Here is a 15,965-nt window from a genome sequence, read left to right as displayed (position 1 = left end):
GAGAGAGGACCAGGCCTGGACTTTATTTTGTGTTTTGGTTCTGTTTGTGCGTGACAGTTTTGTTTAAATGTTCGCCGGTTCCCGCCTCCTTCTTCCTGACCTACGAATGTTGTTACAGTTATATAGTAAATGTTAATACAATTTAGGGTGTTTTAAACAAGTGAATCTTGTTAAAAGTTACATGCTGTGGCCGTGGCTGCCCGAGGCGGTGGTGCTGGAACGATGGAAGACGAGGTGGGACGGCGAGCTCGCTGCCGCGCTCCTGGGTCGAGGAGGGGTGGCTGCCGTCCGAGAGGGAGCGAAGGAGTCGGCCCCGTTCGCCAGGAGGCCAGAGCCTGCTGGAGATGCGGGGACCCGGGTCATTTTCTGGACCGGTGTCCAATAAAGGAGGCGGGAACCGGCGAACGTTCAAAGAAAACTTTAATAATAAAATAAACACAAAATAGTGCGACAGCCCCTCGCGGACGACTGTCGCGCACAAACAGAACCAAAACACAAAATAAAGTCCAGGCCTGGTCCTCTCTCGTCTTTCACTGTCGTAACTCCTCCTTTTATCCTTCCGGAGCTCCTCCGTGGGACTCGAGACCGGTGAGTGGTGCAGGTGTTGCTCATTATCAATTACTCCACCGGCCTCGCTCCGTTCCCACGGCTCTCGGCCCCACCCCCACTCATCACACAAGGGTTTTCAGTATTCCTAGAAACTTCCAGACCAGTATGTTGGGGAAGGCTGGACACCCCTGCATTATGGTTTTGCATTCTCTCTTTGGCTAGAATTTGGCTTCCTTTTGAATCAACTTGCCTTGTTGAGAGTGTGCCTACGATTCCTTAAAATGCCCGCTCTATAGGCAGCAGTGCAACACTCACCTGTCTGCACATGAGTGCCAGTCTTTCTTTTAACTGTGAAAGCTCTGCTCTCTGTCTCTCTATCTCTCCGTCTCTCTGTCTGTCAATCTCGCCATCATCCAAGATGGAGGAGGGGCCATTCGGGAGCCGCTGTGGGAAAAACAGAGGAACATGAGAAAAAAAAGATTCAAAAGATTCAAAACAATATCCAAATAGTTCTGACTCACCTCCTTTCCATTGTCCAAACCCCGCTCTCTCCTTTTAATCTGATCCCGTAAAGACAGAACCTAAGTATAGCGAACAAATCTAAGCATGCAAGGCCAGCGTGCCACATACAGAGAGAAAAGGAGGTACAAAATATATTGCAAAAGTATGATGTTCACCTCATTTGTGGATGTTTCCAGCTCTTCCTCTAGAACAGCAACTCTCTCTAAAGCCACACGCAATCTCTCACGCACCTGAGGGAGAGAGAGAAGAACAATAGACAATGAATCAACAGGGAGAACCTGTCCAAAAAAAATTCTCACCTCTATGAAGAGACGAAGTAATTCTGTAGATGTCTGACTGTTTAAACACTGCTTTGAAAACTTCGTAATGAACTCATAAAGTGCAATATGAGAAGGTTTCCTGCTTCATTGATAGCTGTGCCTTAAAGTGCCCCTATTATGGATTTTTGAAAATTACCTTTCATGCAGTGTGTAACACAGCTCTAAGTGAATGAAAACATCCTGCAAAGTTTTAAATCTGAAAGTGCACCGTGTATAAAGTTATTGTCTCTCAAAAGAAAGAGTCGACTCTGAATCATTGAAACGAGTCGTTTTTAAAACGAATCCCAAGCCGTTTCATGTTGACATTTGCATATTGCCCGCCCACTTGTTAGTCTTTTCAGGTTGGTCTGAATGAAAATGCAAATTCATTCTTTGCCACTAGATGCCGCTTTTGGAGCGGTAAAAATAGCTGTTTCCCCAGTAACGCTGTACACAAAGCAGCACTGCTCACAAACGCTGTGTTATCAGGCATTACAGGCTCATGATGAAATGAAAATGAGACCAATCGACCAATCACCGCAGATTAGCGTCACACAAAGGAGGGGTTTGGAAAAAAGAATCGTTAAAGGAATCGTTTGGGAGTCATTGAGCAAATAAGGTAAAAATAAATGCATATTATAAGACAATGAAAGTGTTTTTTGATCTTGCATGCATGTCAACCTGTTGTTGGGGACTCCCAAAACCAAAATATGAACCTTTCATAACCCATAATAGGGGCACTTTAAAACAGAATTAATAGGTTATGTTTTTCGGGTCTTGAAGGGACCAAATGAAACTACTTTTGCATCAGTGAAATAATGGCTTAGATTTTGTTATTTCCCTTCACACAAAGCTATTGTATAGCTTTAGAAGACTTCAAATACAGTACATGAGTCATATGGGCTACTTTTGTGATACTTTTATGGTGCTTTTTGTAATTTTTGGAGCTTTAGGCCACTGTTTTCATTATGAGCAGGACTAACCAGCACAACACAATGAAAACAGAAATCAAACAACAGCTGTGTTCGGAAAACTTCAGATATTTAGATTTATCATCATGCTGACAGTGTAGGACAGGAGAGAGTGGGGAAGGGCTGCTGACCTTTTCGTCCAGGGCTTTATGGTGTTCGAACAGGGACTTGAGGGCCTTGAGCACCTCCACCTCACTGGAGACTCCAGCAGGAGACTGAGCCTGCCTCTTCACCACAGTCATCCTCAGAGAGCGCTCGTGACGAGACACGAGACACTCCAGATGCTCCAGCAGGAGCTAGACGGCACAGGAAAGAAATAGAGAAAGTAAGAATGTAAATAGGGAGACAGGAGCTAGTTTTTACCTTTTTTTACTCTAGTGAACATTTCCCAGAGTAGCATTGACTCCCAGAGAACAGTCTTAGGAGCAGTGTTGGGGGTAACGCATTACAAGTAACGCGAGTTACGTAATCAAATTACTTTTTTAAGTAACTAGTAAAGTAACACATTACTTTTTAATTTAGAAGGAAATATCTGAGTTACTTTTTCAAATAAGTAACACCAGTTACTTTGTTTCCCATGTCTTGACTGACAGCTCTCGTGTTGCCATGTTGAGAGAAATCCGGAGTAAGTGCAGAAGCCTTTCACACAGTGTTTGCTGTGTGAACATGATGTTACTGTAGCTCTAGACTAAACATGAACATGTATTTACTCCTCTCACCTGCAGAAAAAAACATATTCAGTGCTCCTCAAAATGAGTAAAAACATATACAAACCTGCAATAATTAAATATGTTAAATAAGACAAATATCATTTATGTATTTAATCCCATTTTATTAACTAGTGTTTTTGATACTGACCTTCAATGATCCAATTCAACCATACTAAGCAAAAATGACACATTTGTGTTTCATTTTTGTTATTGCTGAATAGTCTTGAACTTTCTTCTTCTGCGTCATATTCTTCATGCAATTTGTTTGAGCTGCGCCCTCTACTGTACAGACGTGAATTTACATTTCCTTCAGCCTGAGGCGTATTCATTTCACTTTTGTTGTGAAAGGGCTTTTACATTTGTAAAAGAATAAATTTTTTATATTAAAAACAAAAAAGCAACAAACTGCCCAGACTTAAAAACTAACTCGAAAAAACATAACACATTACTTTCCATAAAAAGTAGCTAAGTAACGTAATTAGTTACTTTTTTAGGGAGTAACGCAATATTGTAATGCATTTTAAAAGTAACTTACTTTTTAAAAGTAACTTTCCCCAACACTGCTTAGGAGAGTCTTATTATTATTATTATTTAAAAAAAAGTCTCAAACCTTAAAGAGTCTACAAAAAACGGAATATTTCCACCATTATTCCAAGGAAAAATTGGACACAAGTTGACCTTGCTACCACAATAGTAATATAAAAGTAAACTGGAATGAAACAAAGAAAATTAAAATTTTAAATTTGATGCATTTAAGGGTTAGTAACTAGCTACAGAAAACATCCATTTATGTCACTGGACTTCTGACTCTAGTTACTGAGATAAAGCCCTTGTGAAAACTAGTCTATATAGAGTATATGGTAATGGATATGGTATGGAGTGGGATATCGCACCCCAGCCAAAACATTTCATTAAAAACAAACGCCCTAAACACAAAACCACAAACACAGGCAGGGGATATAAAGAGGATGTGATGTCTGTTTCACACGCACAGATTATGGTTATGGAGTTACTGACCCGTGTATTGTTCCTCTCCGCCTTGAGCTCAGCAATCTCCTCTTCTCTCTCCAGCAGCTGCTCCCGACAGACATTCAGCTCTTTGGTCAACACTGCAAACTCCTGGTCACACACACAAACACACACATAACAGAAAATAAGCTCTGTTCTGATCTTTACAGGCTCCTAACAATCAACACAAATAAGCCAATGAGTGTGTATCCAGTGCAGTGGTCAGCCTGAAATATATTTATGGATCACTCAAACCACACACACATAACACAGAAATAAACACATACACCACATACATGTGTCCACCGTGTAGTCTGGGCTTCAGACAGCCTGCCTACGAACCACCCACAGACTCACTGACCATCTGAGACACAGTGCATACACACAACTCAAACACACACTTTCTCAATCTGGCAAGCTCTAATCTGATTGGCTGACTTCACACCATTTCACTAGGTGTAAGAGCCCACAGGGTTTATTATCAGTCTGTCTGAAAAGTTGTGTTTGCAGGCTGATACAAGAAGATTAGCTGCTTTGAAGATGAAATAATCACTAGATTTGCCTAGGATTGATAGGTTAGTGATATCAAAACTTTGAAAGATACTACAATATATGTTTACCAGGGCTGATATTGTTGACTAAGACTATTACAAATTTTGTTGATGAAATTAAGCTAATATATATGTATATACATATATATATATATATATATTAGTGCTGCCAAACGATTAATCGCAATTAATCGCATACAAAATAAGTTTTTGTTTGAATAATATATGTGTGTGTTCTGTGTATATTTATTATGCATATATAAATACAAACAAATGCATGTATATATTTAAAAAAATATGTTGTTTATATATTTAATATATTTATTTATAATATAAATTATATGAATATAAATATAGACATGTAAATACAAAATATATACTGTATGTGTGTGTATTTATATATACATAATAAATATACACAGAACACACACATATATTATTTAAACAAAACCTTTTATTTTGTATGCGATTAATCGCGATTAAGTACTCACCCTCACATCGTTCCAGTCCACTAAGACCTTCAATTCATCACCCAGAACAGAAGAAATCGTTGAATATTAATGAGTAATTATTTTTGTTTTCTTTGCGCACAAAAAGTATTCTTGTAGCTTCATAAAATTAAGGTTGAACCACTGATGTCACATGGACTATTTTAACGATGTCTTTACTTCCTTTCTTGGCCTTGAACGTGTCAGTTGCATTGCTGTCTATGCAGGGTCAGAAAGCTCTCGGATTTCATCAAAAATATCTTCAATTGTGTTCTGACGAAGATGAACGAAGGTCTTACAGGTTTGGAACGACATGAGGGTGAGTAATTAATGACAGAATTTTCATTTTTGGGTGAACTATCCCTTTAACCACACAACAATGAAACCATAAGAATAATAGAAGAGCAGAACATATTCAGAAAATCTACTGCAATTACAAAAACGTCCGATGACACCAACTTAACACAAGGTGAGGATAATGGTCAATGTGTGTCTGTGTGAGGGATGCACAGTATACAGTAATAAAAAGTACAATAAAAAAGTACAATTGAAAACAAAAAGGTACTGTGGTACGATACCATCATTTGTTCATTTTGTTACCTGACCAAGAGGACAACATGCTGCAATTCAGCACAGTTCAACAGTTTGGGCAGTGAGATATGAATGGGAGTGAGACGTGTGAACATCTCATGGAATAACGTGTGAGATTTTTTAAATCACTTGTTGAAAGCATGTTACATTTTTCCCCTGAATAACTATCAGTTTTTACTAAAACATACAGAATCAAAATTTTCCATTGTATAGAATCACAAAATGAATCATGTTTAATAATTTAACACACCAACACTCCCAGTTTATGAATTAAAAATGTTTGAAAACAAGCAGCATTCTCATCGTTCAGGGCCAAAAAGGTTGATAACCACTGGTTTAAATAAAATTTCTTAAACATCTATAAATCTAATTTATTAGTATAAACCAAATCCAGACAGGATGCTCAAGAAAAGTAGGCATTCACACTCTTTGCATAGAGAATTTAATGATCATCAAAAGTTAAAATGTATTTCTGTACACGTCAATATGACCAGCAGACGAGAGCAGACGAAAAATCTTTGCTACAAAAGTGTAGAGAAAGATTTCTCAATAATTGCACATTTGCATTGAGTTCAGAGTTTGTTTGCACTTCCCATGCGTTTGTTGTTGTTGTTGTTGTTGTTATAACCTACAGTATGTGTGTGAGCATCTCTTTACCTCCTCCTTTGATATGTGCATACATTTTGCAAACAAACTGCCCAACTGAATGTGCTAATGCACTGACTTAAAAAAACATGAGATTCTGCAAATTACTGATATTATTACTGATATATATTATTAATTATTTTATTTATTGACAGCCCAACATCATTTCAGCAGTAATCTGAGGCCAGTATCGTAAATGCCCAAATGTTGGTATCGTGTTTGTGCGCGTGTGAGACTGAATCAGAGTTTGTTACTTTTATTGCTTCTGTGTGAACAGATGACAAAGTCCACATTCTGAACACTCCAATGAGCAACTCTCGGGTGTAAGGTCTTCATAGCACCATGTTGTGTAAGATGACATATGGCCTCACACGGCTGCCACTGCGAGCCTAAAGCCACACCATCTTTTTCCAGCCGCCTATATGTGATCGGGCACCTTCCTCAAGAATCCCACACCACACACCTTCCCTGTCTTATACGCAGACAGAATCGCCATATTGCATGTGCAATTATGTACTTTGTGTGTCCATTTACTTAAACGCACAGCAGATGTTGGCATTTTATTGAATATGTTTGCGAGATGATGTAAAGAAACACTAATAACTTAACCTAAAAGTGAATCAAATCCTGGATCAATCAAGTCAGCGACTCAAAACAAAAGGAGATTCGAATCCGAGCCAATCTTACTAAGCAATCACATTCCCTCCGCAATGCAAACCAAACCCCTATCAAAATGTCTTTAACAAGCGAAGCACAATTCTCGACCAATCACGTTGCATGCACCTTCAGAGCTCAAATCGACCAATCATGTCTCCTTTCCTTCGTGATGAATGCGTTTGGTGGGTCACGTCTCCATCCTGTCTATATCTAACCGCCTCACTTTCTGCCAACAGGCAAAAATAGGGGAAAGAAGCTGGAGCAAATAAGGAGGAGAGGAAAGGAGGAGAAGGAGGAGTGGTATAGTGGTACACAGATGGTAACTCAGTGGGCCCATAGGACTTTGGCATTCTGGAAATGTACCTTGCTGAGATTGGACTAGGATTATGCTTGGCACAAGTATGCCAAACACAATTGCGTGATAATGTCCTGCCTTATTTCTCTCTCTCATTCAAGCTCCTGCTATGGCTCCACTGACACAAAGGACCTCAACAATGGCTTTACGTCCTCTTTTTCAGCTTTCTCGATTTGCTTTTCTCTCATGCATCCAAAACTGATGGGATGCACCGACTGAACCCTGCTTAATGTATCACTGCTCTGAATATGTGTCTGCTTATTTCAGAGAGTGTTTGCATATGTTTGTGTGTGTGAAAGAGAGAGAGAGAGATATTGATTCTCCCTCTCTCTGTGTTGCTATGCCCCTTAAATATCCAGTCATTCTCCCAGAAAATGGGTCTCTCTGATACCCAACAGTTATTTCAAGCCACACGTTGGTGGCAGTCTGTCCCAAAATGTTTCCAGTGATACAGTCATTGATATTTAATTGGCATACAAATATGGTGTTAGAAATGTATAAAAATGAATATGTTCACAAATACAGAAGCATGAACGTGTAACCTAATTCACATGAACAAAACACCATTCATAAATATGCAATTAATATGCTTTGATAAATTGTTCAGTGTTTTTGCATTTAATAATTTATTGTTCAATCTGTATTTGCAAATTGTCACACATTTGTGGGTCGCCTTGGAATTGTGACTTTTCTGACAGGTTTTGATTAACAAATTCTTTTGTAACAAGTATATTTTCTTTAGACTTCACAAAATTATTTTTGTTAACTGGTATTTTGTCTTATTTACCTGTAAAAATATTTAAACATCTAGATACATTTACTTGGGATGAAAAACTGCAAAATATATTGTTTTCAAGGAATATATGTTAAATTACTCTCTTACACCATTAGGAAATTGTTTCTTGTTTCTACCAAAAAGATAACAAAATAATTGACATATTTTGTTCAATCTATGGTGAAAAGGGGGAAAAAAATGTTTACTAAAGGGTAAGAAATACAAGCTAATAATATTGATATATTCTGTAAAACAAGACTGCTGATGAAGAAAAGTTAAGTTCAACACTGTGACTCAAGTAGTATCCTGTTGTCTCTCTTCTGTACAATGTGCTTTTATGGAGAAGGAGTAATGTTACGCTGAAATGGTACAATTACACAGGAACACTCGGATGTCACTGCAAACAAATGTACCACCTGAAAATTCAGGTAATGACAACTGAATTTTAATGAAACCCACACATTATGCAAAGAGCTTTTTTTTTCTTCTCTCCACTAGGAACATTGTGGTCCAGAGAGTTTGGGATATTAGAAGGGACTCCTTATTTTTTACACACACAACATAACTTCAGGATTCACTTTACTACAAATCAAAGTGGTTGTCGCTCTCCAAATTTTGCAGTGTACATATATGTCTTTCAGCACTATATATATATAGTGGCAAACAGGCAGCAAGGATGACAGTGACAAAGTAAGCGACTTAAAATACTAAACTAAAAGTACTGCTTTTATTTTGTTCCTGTGTAATTGTACCATTTAAACGTAACACAACTCTCCTATAATAAGACATACTGCAGAGAAAAGACTTAAAATGTAGCATCCCGACTTGTAAAACAGGTCACATAATCATAGATAAACAGATAATCTCAAAAAGATATGTGGAACACCTTAAATTAGATCAGAGGAGACAAAACAGTTCAAGACCTGATGCAAAAAGGACCAGAAAAGCAAGTCTGGAAGACTAAGATTGGCTTAAATGTTAGCCAAATCAGACAAATATACATACAGACTGCCCAATGCAAACAAAGGACATGATACTAACAAGACAAGCTGAGTTCTGACTCTTTGAAATTCTTTTCATCTGTCTGTATGCAACATCACTTATACTTCACTGGCAGCTCATCCTCAGACATGGTTCATCTCAATGACCTGTTTTTCCAAGCAAACTATTCAGTCCAAGAAATTCTTAAGGGAATATTCTAGGTTCAACAGATTTTCAAGCAGCTTTGTATTGTTAAAATGTTGCAAATATAAATGAACAATGTGTACTCTTTCTCTGTGTTACCTGCACCCGATATATTTGATATATCGATATTTGATTATCGGTGATTGTTCAGCAAAAGTCAGCTCCATAACCTCCAGGACCTGAAGACATTTGACAGCTCCAGAGCATTTGTTAAAACTACAGATTGAACGTCCGCATTTTCATATTCCTGCCCACAGACAGTCAGATCACAGGGCGGCATCAAAACCAAATGTGCATTATGGATGTTGAACTTCTTGGCAAAAGAAAACGTCACAGCCCTTTTTCTCTGTTTTCTTTAGTCATGTATCACAGATTACATTTTTTTTTTCGCATTTCTACTGCATAGACAGCCAAGTTTTATTAAAAGCCATCTTTCCAGCAGTAAATTCCCTCTTTAAGCTGAAATGACAGCATTTGTGTCGTTAATTATCACCAAAAAACTGTTTCAACCTTTATCTAAAAAAATTAAATAGTGTCATTTTAATAAGAATCCATGTGAATTTTGCACAAGGGAAGAAAACACGAATGCAAAATTTGCTAATTTTCAGGTTGGTCACAAGTATTCGCTGTGCTGACCAAAGAGAAAGCTGCTTGATTAGAAAGTGACTTCTGTGTGAACTATGCTTTATACATAGCTAGGCTACTGACAACAGACAATGGACCTTTTTTTGCCCACAAGATTTTGATATTTTGCTCATGTGACTGCACCTTTACAGTAAGAAACGCACAAAGGAAGACAATAGGGTCAATTTGGAGGATTAAAAGCAGAAATGTGAAGCTATAAGTTTGCAAAAGCACTTACATCAATTCTTCTGTTAAAACCTGTGTATTACTTGAGCAGTACTGTAAATCTATATAAATTATTGTTTGTTTGTGGTGTTGCACTGTTATGGGAACATTGTAAAATCAAATATAACTTTACACAGAAAAGGTTATTAAGTGACCTTTTCACACTAAAATCATGTTAACACATATTGTGCACATCTTCTCTTTTTATTTCTCTTTTTTTTTATAAAAAAAAATTGTGAGTATTTTACTGTTTACAGATTGGCCCATTTTGCTTCCATTGTAAGTGCCTCACTATAACCCAAGTTTTTGCTTGTTTTTCTTTTGTTTTGTTTTTTAAACAAGTGGAAATTATTTCTTGTAGTAATCAACCACACATGCTGTCGTTTGAGCATACATTGGACTGAACCCCAGGTATTCCATTAAAACATGTTACTCCACATGAAGATGATATTTATATTATTTTAAATATTTTGCTTCCATTGTAAGTGCCTCACTATAACCCAAGTTTTTGCTTGTTTTTCTTTTGTTTTTTTTTTAAACAAGTGGAAATTATTTCTTGTAGTAATTAACCACACATGCTGTCGTTTGAGTATACATTGGACTGAACCCCAGGTATTCCATTAAAACATGTTACTCCAAATGAAGATGATATTTATATTATTTTAAATTAAGGTGCACAATATATCAACATAATTACGAATATTCACATTATGAATCTCCTGCAACTTCAAATATTGTTTTAAACACACGTACAGGATCCCTAATGTGTACCTGAGGCAGTGCGATGGAGAGTTGTCTCTGTAGCGAGTCCTTCTCGTGACCCAGCTCTCGCAGACGTAGCTGTGCCGTGCCGAGACTCTCCTGGGTCTCTCTGAGACTCTCTAGCAGCCGCTCTCTCTCCGTCAGCATGTTCACCATCAGAGACTCTAGATTTCCAGTGCTCCCGCCCTCGTCTCCACCGCGGGCCTCCCGGCCCCCATAGCCACCACTCATGCCCCCTGCACCGCCCCCCATACCCCCACCACCTCCGGCAGGAGAGGACGGGCCTCCTCCACCACCACCCCGCCCGTCCTCCGAGATGGTGGGCATCACCTCACACATCATCTTGAGGCCGTGAACAGGTGCGAGAGTTTAAGGGCGAGTGTGTGTATGTCTTGGCCCTACAAGTTTGCAAAGAGGAACTTGCGAGAATCACAGTGTGGGACCGCGAATCTGACGGTGTTTGCGTGCCTGAGAGCCTATGGTAAAGAGATAAAACAACTTGTCATTCATATGCGGGTGTCTAGGATGGTGTAGCGTGTGGTCTGTGGAAAGAACGTGTGCCTTAACAGTCTGTAATGTGTGAGGGAATGTGAGTATTGCAGATATGTTATATTATGCGTGCAGTTGTTCTCTCTTTCTTTTCCTCTATATCTTGTCCCTCAGTTAGTGTCTGTTTGAATTCACCCTCAATTCACGCTTTCTTGGTGGAAACTCCTAATTGCTGTGCTCTTCTTCGAGGGTGGACACGTGCTGCCAGTTTATCTGAGTTGTCTTCTTGACAATGAGTTTATTATCCACAGCTTTCTTTCCTTTACTTTTTCCTCAATGCTCAGGTAGATTCATGAGTTGTGTTGCTATTTCCTGAATGGCTTCAAGGCTCCTGATTGGCTCTTAGTATGTGCTGTTCAAAATCCTTGGCTTGGGTGTGTTTGGCTGAAGCAGCAGGACGTGGTCTCGGGTGGAACAACAGTGGCAGGAGAAAGTAGGAGGGGAAAGTCGCTGGGTCGCAGGGACTGGATTGGGTAAAAGGAAGGGTGGGCATGGAGGAGAGTCTTCTACCCAATGGGTTCAAACTTCAAGTAAAGGAGAGCTGAAGAGGGAAATAAAGGAGAGTGACATTAGCACAAATGGTCAAAGCTGGGCAAGACCTTAAGAAATAAAGCATTATACATCAAATCCAGTGAATTCACAGTCTCTGAGTAAACCACTTCAAAACAGTAAGTTTCCCGGTAGACTTTAATAGTGCTTTTATTGATAAACTATGGGGATAAAAAGGGGAAGACAAGACAGTATATAGGGAGAAAATAATACAATAAACAAAACCAAAAAGGCTTCGTACAGCAAGAGGTGAAAGACAACTGTTCTGATATCTTACTTTTGCAATTACTAATAAAACATGCTTTCAATGCAGACCTTTAATGCATTAAATGTTATAATACACTGGGATAGATAAGTTGGGAATCTATGCTGTTGAGTTACTCTCAGCTGTCATGTAAAGCTTTAAAACATACTGTGATAAAAGACACTAAATGGAAAACAGTAATGCTTAAAAGTTGTATGCCAATCTTGACAGTGACATCATTTACATGCACATCATTTTCTGATTAAGGTTCATATTCCAGGTAAGCCTTTATGCTGAAAACAGATTTCCATGTGCTCCAGAAATAGTAACATATTATTTATAATTATTAGTACCAGCATATCCTGAACATTTTTCTGTTTGCTTGAGCCACTTACAGTGCATCACGCATTTTAGTAATTTTGAACAGTAATTTAATCAACTTATGAAATATCTCTCATATCCCAACACACAAACTAAGATTTGCAAAATGTAGGTCATGAGACTCTTACAAATACAGGCCAGGATGATTCTTTTAATTTTGTAAAATCGTCATTAGAAAAGTAAAAGTCTTCAATCATTCTGAATCTACGAGTTGTTTATATCTAATATCACAAATTACCTCTGCTTGGACAAAGATAAAAAAGAACATTCAGTTCCAGTCGATATTCCATTATGACCCACAAATCTTAATAATACAAGCATGTGCTATCGAATTCAGATTTCCAGAAACCAAAACACTGGATTAATCTGGTTATGCCAATCAATGCGTTGGCATGACCCTTACATAATCACAATATGACCAAATTCTGATTCACATCAGAATATTCCTGTGCATGTAAAAGCACTGAGTGAGAGACATGGAGTTAGCACTGAAATCACTCGGCTCTTCGACACAGGACTCAGCACTAGATGGTGGCAGACACATTGGGGAGCATCAAACTAAAAATAACATTGTAACCATCGGGTTTCCCCGTCACAGAAATCTGGGAATAGCATGAAAGAGCGTCCTGTTCCAGTGAATGTCGACACAGAGGAATTTGGAAGAATCAATAGAGCAGTGATTCCTCGCACAGGCCACAAATCCTGCTAAATACTCCCTGTCTTGAATGTTAACGACGTCCAGGCGAATAAACACAACGCATCAGCCTCGTTTCCGCGAACAGAACATGCAGAACAATCAAATCAACACCCAATTCCATTTGTTTCGTCTCTCTGACTTCATCCCTCTCTTTCTCCGACACACACCTAATTTCAATTTCCCTTCAACACAGACAGCAGCCGTTTCCTAACACTACAACGCACCGCTTTTATTCTCCGTTCGCCCCACGGTGTATTCGCTTCTCTTAACAGGCTCTGTAAAGCCTATTAGTCAAGAGGCTAATGGATGCGCATGATATACGGAAATGAAATTCATGATGTGTAACGATCATGTAGCCTGGCAGCGCTTTGTGTGTGTGTGTGTGTGTGCGTGTGTGTGTCCGTGGCCGCTGTCTAAACGCAGGAAGAAGGAAGAAACGAGTGTCGTTTAAAGGCAACCCGAGCGTGATTGGATGCTGCTGCTGCTGATCTTGTTTATTCCGTACTAACGTGAACGGCTGGATGAAAAGAATAAAAAGCAAGCACCGCTCCGTTCGCCCAAACGACGCTCAGTGTAAATTGGGCTGGATTGTGTGTGTTGACGTATTCCTCCGCCGCTCGCCTCGCTCCATCATGATATAGGCTATGTGCCGTCTCTCTTCTGCAGATACGCGACTGTGACATGCCGTCGAAATGAAATGCTTACATTTTAACTAGTCTAATGAAGAACGCATCGTGACATTTCTTTAAATGTTATGCTCTTCCTCCCATCCTTTCGCCTCGCCCCCTCCTCCCAAGTAGCCCATCATCACCCCCCTCCTCATCTCCACAGCTGGGTGATATCACACACACAGACATGCATATATAAGAAAATGCATGCTATGCTGAAATATGCACCGCTCACCGTTGTCATCGTCGAGAGTAAACGCTAGACATCATCATCATCTTCATTTCATCCCCGTCGACCCCATCGGAGCGCAGCGCTTTTGGGTGCCCAGTTATCAGCCTCCCCCCTTCCCTATTCCTCACACATGTAACGACGGCACCAACCGTTACACCTATCCACAGACAACCCCAGTCTCTCTCTCCCTCTCTCTCTCCCCCTCCCTCTCGATGTAAAGGTGCTGGCTCTTAAAGAAACACTCGCGCCTGCTTCGGCGATCACAAACACGAGCTGTTGCTAGGGCCACTGTAACTGTGAGATAATAAGCCTGTAAATGACACGGTCCATCACCTTTCCTCGCGTAAGAGGATGGACGTGTTATTTTAAGAGTGATGCTCGAGCATTCATGGGCAAAAGGTCCAAATGGTCAGCGGCGCTGGGTACCATTGAGAACTCTGTGTGTCGCCGCATCCACTCCCTCTACCGGGGGCTTTCGGTATTGCGCCTCCGCACTTGTTAACAATTATCACATCATTTTTTCAGCGTTGCATTGCATCATCACTCAAGTGCGGCTTTTATTGGGTTTTAAAATGTCGAGTTTACGATAATTGTGTTTAGAGTAAAATAATATTTTGCATAATATTCCTTTCCACTCCACGTGTCTGGCAACACCAGCAACATTAGTTTAGTCTATAAAGCATTTTTTTAATACTAAAAATAATTTATTTATTTAAACATACACATTTTCCAAGAACACACCTGAGTATTGCACGAGTGGTCAAATTAGTGTATATAACGTGTAGCCTATAGCTATTATATAAAGATTTTCATGAGGGTGGAAATTTATAGAAATTTCTGTCAGCCTAAATTTGCAAAGTAGACTATGTTCTTCTCGTGCATCTTAAATTTTTTTTTTTTTTTCACGTCTAAAAGATTTTCATGAGGGTGGAAATTTATAGAAATTTCTGTCAGCCTAAATTTGCAAAGTAGACTATGTTCTTCTCGTGCATCTTAAATTTTTTTTTTTTTTCACGTCTAGTACAACTAGCTAACCGTGAACCATCTTACAGACATTTTCAACAAAACATAATGTGTTTCTGTGATTACATCTGAGATTTTAAAATGCAATATCGACCTAAAACGCACGAGTGGTTACCTCCTGTTCATATTTAGCGCACACTATCTGAATTTAATAACAAACAGGCTTCCAATATAACTTATTTTTAGCTTTTCAAACATCTGAAAATGCTGTCGAAACATTTATATTTTAAATAGTAAAAATAGTAGCCTATTTGTAACGCCACACCAACCCTACTTCAACTGCATTTGGAAAGGTTCAAACTCTGCTCAGGAAGCCCATAATTCGTAAGCTGGAGAAAGCATTTCTTCTACAAAAATGCTAATAATTTGTGATGTATATAGCCTATGTTTCATATCTAGTCATGAAACAATCATAATAAGAAGCTGTCCGTATGACGTAGTGCGTGCGCTCGAGGAAACCCAAATTACCCGCGACGCGTCTTGAGCCGAGGAGCCCATTTCAGTGGTGGACGCCACAGACACAACTGCTAAAAGCCAATAAAAAACAGACACCGGTGATTTCTCCACCAATAAACCAGACGACGAGGAGGGCTTCTGCATTGAAAAACGCCAATAAAACGGGGGGAGAGCAGGGTGGAGCTATGAGAAAGGTCCCGAAAGGGGTGACGTAATGTGTTTTTAGAGGATGATATCATCGTTTGCACA

At 39.3% G+C, this 15,965-nt stretch overlaps 1 protein-coding gene across 1 annotated transcript in view; it reads right to left on the bottom strand.

Moving 5' to 3' along the window:
* The window catches only part of LOC107687647 (liprin-alpha-3-like), a 42,042-nt gene extending 27,660 nt beyond the window's left edge, over positions 1 to 14,382 (bottom strand). The window contains exons 1-7 of the mRNA XM_016485048.1: positions 14,241 to 14,382; positions 10,927 to 12,007; positions 4,069 to 4,170; positions 2,473 to 2,637; positions 1,227 to 1,301; positions 1,071 to 1,130; positions 865 to 993 (exon numbers count right to left, since the gene is read on the bottom strand). Coding sequence (XP_016340534.1) covers positions 865 to 993; positions 1,071 to 1,130; positions 1,227 to 1,301; positions 2,473 to 2,637; positions 4,069 to 4,170; positions 10,927 to 11,259 — 864 coding nt within the window. The 5' untranslated portion in view covers positions 11,260 to 12,007; positions 14,241 to 14,382. The remainder of the gene's footprint in view (positions 1 to 864; positions 994 to 1,070; positions 1,131 to 1,226; positions 1,302 to 2,472; positions 2,638 to 4,068; positions 4,171 to 10,926; positions 12,008 to 14,240) is intronic.
* Between the last annotated feature and the right edge of the window lie 1,583 nt (positions 14,383 to 15,965).

Source organism: Sinocyclocheilus anshuiensis, unplaced genomic scaffold (genome assembly GCF_001515605.1).
Source record: "Sinocyclocheilus anshuiensis isolate Anshui unplaced genomic scaffold, SAMN03320099.WGS_v1.1 scaffold361, whole genome shotgun sequence".
NCBI lineage: Eukaryota > Metazoa > Chordata > Actinopteri > Cypriniformes > Cyprinidae > Sinocyclocheilus > Sinocyclocheilus anshuiensis.
The sequence above is the reverse complement of the archived record's forward strand: the minus strand, read 5'-3'. Positions and strand labels throughout refer to the sequence as shown.